Source organism: Mya arenaria, chromosome 12, assembly GCF_026914265.1.
Source record: "Mya arenaria isolate MELC-2E11 chromosome 12, ASM2691426v1".
Lineage (NCBI taxonomy): Eukaryota > Metazoa > Mollusca > Bivalvia > Myida > Myidae > Mya > Mya arenaria.
The window spans coordinates 36200968-36210026 of NC_069133.1; the positions used below are offsets into that span (position 1 = coordinate 36200968).

Consider the following 9059-nt stretch of genomic DNA (forward strand, 5'->3'; position numbering starts at 1 on the left):
GGTATTTTGTAGACCTTTGCTTTTAATCCAAACATGTTTCTGCTATCATTGAACGCAAGTTCATTAATTTCACATTTCAGCCAATTTTGACGTTTCACACCCAACAATTGGAATCATAATAAATGGCCTGTAATTACTGATTATGGTTATGAGATGCATATAGTATACGTACCGTGCTTTCATGTATGTTTCCTGAGCTAGCGCCAATAAATACTTTCTGATAATTTGTATGTAGGAATAATTTTCCAAATGAATGACTAAAATGGTAACGTTATGGAAGAAAGCTCGGTAGCCCAATACAGAATATTGTATGTAAGAATGGTTCAATAATCCCGACTTTTTAACTTGTGCAAATCGCTGTATATATTATGCATACTTCATTGACATCTTAAGACTTTAAGATTAGCAACTTTTATCGCCGACCTTATTAGTGTTAGTTGTGAAAATATCTTTATCTTGTCCGTTGAGATTATACTGATTACATGATAAGTGTAAGTTTAATTCTTTGTCTTCTTTTATCAAATGTTCTGGTTATTAGCTTTGCTTTTTTAAGTAATATTTAATATGTCAATATTTTTTGTATATCCCACTTTGCTCAAAGATTACCTATGTATTTTTTTCTTGCTGTGTTTTGTCAATTATCCTTTAACCAGTATACAGTGTATATTTCTAAATTTGGTATGTACACTCCCTTAATTTAATATATAAATATAATGCTATGCCAAACTGTGATCAATTGACCCACAGAGTATATATGTAGAGTTTGTAATAATTATTTAATTATCAGAATTAACTAAGTCAGACCCGGTGAAGCCGGGGTCGACCACTTAGCCGGATTATTGTTCGAAATTGTTTCTTGACACTGGGCAAGCCTTTGTTTAATTCGATTTGACTGATGAACCTGATATATGACTATGACGGCTGACTGGTGATTAACAAAACAAAGTGTTCGGCAATTTGAAAATATGCCATCTTCGAATACACATATACGTGACTAGTGCCATGAAATACTTTTATCTTGAAATGCAAGTTTGATTACTTGCAAATGACGAATGAACAAAAAAAGAACAGAATTATCAACAGAACAACGTCATCAGGACGACAAAAACCTTCTTAGAATGTGAAGCATTTTACATTAAATATGACAGATATTGACTTTGTATACTGTTTTCATGCCGGGCACTATATACTGTGTATGAACGAATTCGAGTTGCAGGTTTGTCCACTGAATTAATTGGAGTGATAAAAGAGCTTGATATATTTATTTTTCTAAGATCAAGGCCACACTGAAGTAATATCTTGGTCAATAGATTTATCGCTTCGACTTTTCCAATCTCAGTTATGTACATGTTGTTTCTTCAAATAGCTCTGTGCCCGTGTTTTCTGTTGATTGGTTGTTCAAATTTGGCTTTTTATCCACGTCCATTTTTACGAAGAGCCCTTCTTCAAATAGCTCTGTGCCCGTGTTTTCTGCTGATTGGTTGTTTAAATTTGGCTTTTCATCAGGTTCACAGTATTTGACAGCTAGGTTTTCAATGTAGTTTACATTGAATGATATTTCATTTGGCATTTGTTTTCTTCTAAGACTAAAACATGCAAATATATTATGTATAATATATATATATATATTCCAACATTTAAAATTGGGTTACCTTTTTTCTAAAACCATCTGTTATATCCACTTACCTGATTTTCTTTTAAACAACAATTCAAAACGTAACAAACTAATCACGGCAGTACTTGTCTTTTATATGTGACACATGATCATGGCCACGTATATGCCTTTGTTATATGTTTACTGTAGTCTATATGTAATGCATCCCAATGCTATCTGTCAATGTCAGCAAATCCTTCAATTAACATCAATTGCCTTGAAAATTGTCAAGCTTCATACAATATATCTAAATACTATATTTTGGTATTTGCATTTTTTTACATTATGTGTTTCACGTGTCTTACTATATAAAGTTTATATTATAAACATTTTTTTTGTATATACATCACATAAATAATTAATTGATTTGCGTGTTCATTTTAGAGTGCGTGTATATCATGTCCTAGTTCCCTGGCCATAGTTTCTTTATGCAGGGGGGAAAGACAATTGGCAGAATCGTGCAACCTAGATTTCACTCAGAATTGAAAACGTTATACGTTCAATAAGCATCATCGTAATAGAAAATAAAAACAACAACAACGACTAAACGTCATTCGGTAAAAGTCTGTCATTTGAAACCTCACAGTTTACTGAAAATAATTTCCATACATACAAATATGCTTTAGAGTTTGACAGTTGGACCTTGATTTTTACTTATACACATACCTTAGCATCCAGCTAATTTGTACGCATTTAAGCATGACACCTTTGTCTGAATATTTCCTCACTGAATATTTACAGATTGTATGCACTCTTTTCGCTCATACTTTTCGTATAATTGTATTTGCATTCCATTTCATACAGACGATGGTTAAAATGATATATCGTGAAACTGGGTAGTACCTTTTTAAAGTAATGCTAGTGCTATGGATTCAGGTTGGATGTCTCAATATATATGAGTTAATCATCAATTTGACCTTTTTCGGTTAAACGATCCATTCACTCCATAATAAATGACATATTTTAAAAACTGGACAATGGACTACTCCATGTGTATATTAAGTGATTCCGGTTTATTTTATCCAAACAAGTCAACCTTTTGGTATTTTTAAATGCAAGTTATTTGCAAGAAACATAACCGATCAGAACAAAATACAGAAACCAAATGGCATTTGAATAAATCTGTTGATCATTCAAGCCCATTCACATCGGGCATACATTTTCTTGTATTCGTTAAGAAAGACAACGAAAGGTTTCTATTTATCTTCGTATGTCAACTTGTTTTATTTATAGCTTTAAAAGATAATTTGCTCATTGTGCACGACTACCGGGCTTATCCGTTCAGATTGTGACGTCTTGTCTGCAGCCATTCTCTTCCGAAGAAGTTCTCGATTAACTTTCTGTGTTCAAGTATAATCTATTTATTTCATCTTTTTATTTCAACGTATAGTATGACTATTTGAAGGGTTACTTTTTAAACTTATGGTACGTGTGTCCACGTGTTCCTACTCAAACATGGAATATTCTATTTGGCATAATAAAAGAGAGCATGCATGTTGATGTTTGTTATGGTAAAAATCAACTTACTTTAACGGATCGTGTTCACATTATTCAACAAATTGGGTTAAATATAAGAGTACAACAGTGATGTTTTGTTCAGACGATCTAAACCGACAACACGATATTAATTGTTCTCATTCAATGGCTTTCGTGTTTCCTGCATGTTTTCGTCCCGTAAACGAGACAAGACACCAGAACGACAAATATCTCATTTAAGGTGCGTTGAAAATACCGTATAGCCGCTTTGGCTACACTTATTGGTCTTTAAAATAAAAGAATTATGAATCTAATATATGTTTGAAAACTTGTATAAGAGTTTTATCAAAGTCTTAGTAGTTTGTCATCACATTTAACACTTATTTATAGATCTGCATGTGCACTACTGCCAGGAATATCAACAAGTTGATACGGCAGGCATTTATCCCGCGATCAGAACGGGTAATAGCAATATTTGACCTATTTTACAATGGTTCAACGCCAGGAAAGCCTTGTTTAATCCTTAAAAATGTTATTGAAGTAAATGAGTAAGTTTCATCACGTAAAACTCGTGTGGGTGCTTCAAAAATAACAATTTTGGTATTATTTAAAAGCCTTAATGTCATATACCGCTTCTGTACCAAAAAAGTTTAACAAACGACAACATTGATGAACTAATTTGGTCATTACACGTCATATGTCAGTTGAAGAAAATACAAGCTACTGCCGTATCATATAGTATGTACGTTTAGTCTTTGTTTTAAATATGAAAAACGATTTGCTTAAAAACGGTATTAACTATATATTTGATCACCGCTAAACCGGTATCAACTCTTAAAGCTTTCGCAAACAAAATACCATGTGTGTTTCTTTCATATATTTTCTCGGTTGTAACCACAGTACCTAGACGCAACCAAGCAAGATTGTTTACAGGTCTGTGCAAAGTAGCTGCATATAATTTGTAACCCTTTGCTTTTAACAGGTTGCTGCAATCATTAAATGCAAGATCAGTTTTACACCGTTCGGCCTATTTTGACGAAAAACACACAACAATAGGAGTCAAAATAAATGGCGTGTCATCTTGTAATTTCTAAGTACGGAAATGAGATACTTATCGTGCACGTTTTGTGATTTAATGGGTTTTGTCTTGAGCTAGCGCCAATTAATACTTTCTGATAATTTGTATGTAGGAATAATTTTCCAAATGAATGACTAAAAGGGTAACGTAATGGAAGAAAGCTCGTTCGCATAATACAGAATATTGTATGTAAGAATGGTTCAATTCGGACCAAGTTTAGGCTTGTATGTGCTATGCAAATTGCTAAATTATTATACGCTAAGACAAGCAACTAAGAATCGCTGACCTTTTAGTTATAAAAGAAGCTGTATCTTGTCCATTTGGATAAAACTGTTTTCCCGAAGTTTGTATTGGTCTGAAATATTTCAAAGCTTAATTCTTTGTGTTCTCATTTTAAATGCTTAAGTTATTAAGTACGGTGGATCGGGTCCCACCAGGGTAACTTTTTTTTTTAATTCTTCACTTGTAAAACATTTTTAATTTTAATATTTTAATGATCAAGGGGAATCATTCATTGTTATTATTATTATTGTTATTTTTACAATAGGAGTGAAACAGATAATTAAAAACAATTTAAAAAAAAAAAATTTTTTTGCTGTTTTTATTGCATGATAAAATATACATTCATCCGTAATATTTCAGATGCCAGGAGTACGGCTTCCATTCCAGTGTGTTGTATGTAAAACATGGACAAATCCAAAAAATAGATGTAAAATAAATTCAGAACTTGAGCAACTGATACTTAAGCGCCTGCCAATTGAATTGAAGGACACTGATGTACTCTGCAACAAATGCCGTATAAAGCACTTTTACAAGCTATCACCTGTTGAAAATTTCGATAATAAACTCATTGACCAAAGTGACAATGAGGAATATCAACCTCCAGTATCAAAGAAAACCTCATTTGCTAGCCCTCCATCCGTTAGACTGAATATCCCCTCAACACCCAAATCTCATTCACGGTGCTTTATTTGTAAGAGACCTGGACCCAAGCTTATAGTTGTGCCATCAGAGGCAAGATTCACAGCTTTTGTTCAGCGGAATGTAATCATCAAAAGTGGCACAAGATGCTGTCCAGTCCACATGGATGAATCCCAAATAAAAGATGAAGCCCTCCAATCTGTCAAGGCATCTGAATCTGCATTTGTAAACCGTGCAACTGTGTTGGAACTATTGAACAAGTTGAGGGCGTCATGTAACAAGACCCGAAAACGATTTGACTTCAACACGCTGAACAATGAGGAATATGTTGATCTCACCGGACTTAACAAGGAGGCCATTCGGGATATTTGTGCTGGTGTGGATGGACATATCCGTAACACCCCTGTCAGAGATATTCTCACAACAGTCGGAATTTTTTTCTTTAAATTAAAATCAGGACTTTCAAATACTATTCTGTCAATTATATTTGGTATTTCCAAATCAAGTGTTCGAAGAGCAATCGCTACAACAAGACAAACTTTAAAGGAAAACTTTGTACCTCTCAATTTAGGATTTAACCATATTTCAAGGCAAAAAGTAATTAATCAACACACACGCCAACTCGCCCGATCGTTGTTTGTTGATGAAGCTGGAGACAGTTCACGTCTGATTTTAGTGTTGGATGGAACATACATATATATCCAAAAAAGCCAAAACCATCATTTCCAACGCAGGTCATACAGCATGCACAAGGGGAGGCCACTTGTTAAGCCAATGGTGATTGTAACAACAAGTGGCCATTACATGTCTGTACTTGGCCCTTACCTGTCTGATGGAAAGAACAATGATGCAAAAATCCTCAACCATATCATCAATACAAACGTTGAGGATATCAAATCGTATGTCCATCCTGGTGACATATTTGTGGTGGACAGAGGGTTTAGGGATTCCCTGCAGCTATTAGAGGTAGGGCAGATGTATCAACATATTTATCAATAGTTTTCATTATGATATTTTGTTTAAAAAGATATATCTATAGGAAAGAAAAAAAAATATGTGATTTGCCCTTTGAATCTATGATTTCCATTTCATATAATGAGCAGCAAAAGTTTATATTTCTTTAATAATATAAATAATCAATATAATGTTTATTAAACATACATATCTTTTTTTAGGATCTGGGAATATAGTCAAAGATGCCTTCATTTTTGCCAAAAGGCGAGACCCAGTTCCAAACCGAGGTCGCCAACACTAGCAGGCTTGTCACGAAGGTATCAATCTTCTTTTATTATTTCAGGATCCAAATTCATTGCACATGCTTTATAATCGTAAGTAAGGTCCAAGTCCAGCACCATAATGACACTTCTAATAAATATGGTATGATATATATTAAAGCTGCACTCTTACAGATTAACCGTTTTGACAACTTCTTTTTTATTTTATTTTTATTTTATTTTAATTGAGCCAATTTTTGAGTTAATGTCGCGAAAGTAGAGACAATTTTCTTTTTATTTCGCTATTTCATCATACAGTGTATAGCCCTTTTAAAAACATACTTTTAAACTTCAGATCAGATGGGTGGTTGAGTCTGCCAACGCACGGCTCAAGAGATGGAAATACTTAGACAGAGTATTACCTAACAGCCAGGTTCCATTTATTGGCGACTTTGTGCAAATAATTTGTGCCGTTTGCAACAAATATCTTCCGCCACTTTCATCTTCATGCTCTGATGATGACAGACTCGCACACCATATGCTGCAGTTAGCAACTCAAGAGAACTCTCTGAAAACTGAGATTGAGGAGAGCAATCTCGACAAAAGTCGAGCCGTGTGGGTTCCAGTTTCTGACACTGATCTTGAAGACTTCCCTCGTCTCACTGAGGACATACTACGGACCCTCACATGTGGTGTCTATCAGTTGAAGCTTTGCCCTGGATACATCCAAGAACACCTTGAGGGCGATGAAGACATTCGTGTACACAAAGAAAGAAGTGGGCTAATTCGTGTGCGTTTACAAAGTCGTCATGTCTCGGCGAAACAATACAATCTTTGGATTAAATTCAACAATTATGAAATTCTTGGTTGGTATTGCAAATGTAGATCTGGTTCAAGGATAGTTGGAATGTGTGCACACTGTGCAGCAGTGATTTGGTACTTGGGTTATGGAAAGCACAGATTTTTGGGTGCTCTTGGTGTTCGTGACTGGAGTGAATATGTTGATGATGCTAGTGTTGTTCCACCAACAGTTGATAGTTCAGACTCGGACAGCGATTAAATGGCGCAGCATTTAAACAGCCAACAAACATATGCTAATGTTCTTTGAAGGATAAACTTTATGACTTAGTGTTCATGTTTCAACAGTTGTTATTTTGCATCAGAAATGCTTAATGGTAATTTATATGAATAGACTATACAAAGTCCATATTGGGAATTGTTAAGTTGTTTTTATGTCCAGTTAGCTTGTCATTTTAATGAATTAGAACTTTAAAATATGTTTTATCTAAAAGGTACTCTAAATATTCATTACCAATATAATTCAAATGCTTTAATTTATTGTTTATATAATTATATTACACAGAGTAAAATGAAAACTATGAAACAAATTTTTAAAACATGTATTACAACAGCTTTTGTCATACTCACAAAAATCCATATATGAACTGTAAATTCATATTGTTCCATTGTTACCATAGCAACCATCATACAGCTATGTTGTAAATGACATGAAATATTATCACTTTATCTGAAGTAACAATTTATAATATATCAATGCAAAATATCAATATAAAATTACATATTTGATTAATTTAACATATATAAAGAATGATTTTACTGCAATTGTATCCATGGTAACATCCTAATTCTTAATTGAATTAAGTACAGAAATAAGGTATATAACTTTTTTTTATATATGTTGCAATAATGCTTTAGAAGTAAAATATATCATCATTCATGTTCAGGGTATTGTCATTTATATATTTTAATTGGAAAATACCCCTTGATTGATATGTTGCCATGGCAACCGAAATGTTGATAGAATCATCATATTACATTTCATTCTTTAACTGCCATTGGTTGTTCTAACCAAAATTCACGGGAATCAAGCACATTACAGATGGGGCCATTTTTTACCTTTCGTGAACCAAGCCCTTTGTTTTACTTAGTAACCTATCAAATATATTTTCGTATATCCCCATTTGAAAAGCGATTCACTTGGTATGTTTTCCTTGTGTGTTTTTTTTCCAAAAAGTATCAATCATTCTATATACAGTGCACAACGTATATTTTTCAGGTTTGCATTTACACACCAATTTCTTTTGATACAATACATTTTAAAACATTAGCCGGGTCAGTGTTCGAAATTGATTGTTGTCCACTTGGCAAGCCTGTGTTTTTTCAACTGATGAACCGGACTCATAACAATAACAGCTGCCTGATGAATAACAAAACAAATGTTTGGCGAATTAAAATAAAATACTGCCATTTAATAGGGCAAGCTATGATTTCGAATACGCATATATTTTACTGGTGGCATTAATTACTTTTATCTAGATATACAAATTTTATACTTTGCAAATGTCGAATAACCATGGCAAGGAGAAGCCAGTTATCAACAAAAATAACGTCAAAGGACGACAAAAACCTTTTTAGAATGTAAATTATTTTACATTAAATCTGACAGATGCCATGCCTATGCCAATAAACAATTATATATAATTCCATTAACACCCAAGACAAGCACATATTTATCTTAGCTTTACCGTCAAGTTATACACAGTTTTTCTTTACACGTGCGATGGAATTAACTTTCACAGGGCTGTTAAAATATGTTTATATTAAAGTGTAGTGAGTATTTTCAATCTAGATATCGTTGGTATTTAATGCACGTAGGACACAATTCTGTTATTTATCTGTTGATATTAATGTCAAT

General features: G+C 33.5%; 1 protein-coding gene across 1 annotated transcript; it reads left to right on the forward strand.

The window, feature by feature from the left end:
- Nucleotides 1-3526: 3526 nt before the first annotated feature.
- LOC128210642 (uncharacterized) lies at nt 3527-7419 on the forward strand. The gene is made up of 4 exons (XM_052914995.1): nt 3527-3592; nt 4851-6095; nt 6320-6400; nt 6699-7419. The coding sequence occupies exons 1-4, from the start codon at nt 3527-3529 to the stop codon at nt 7401-7403; spliced, it is 2097 nt and encodes a 698-aa protein (XP_052770955.1). The 3' UTR covers nt 7404-7419.
- The last annotated feature ends 1640 nt before the right edge of the window (nt 7420-9059 follow it).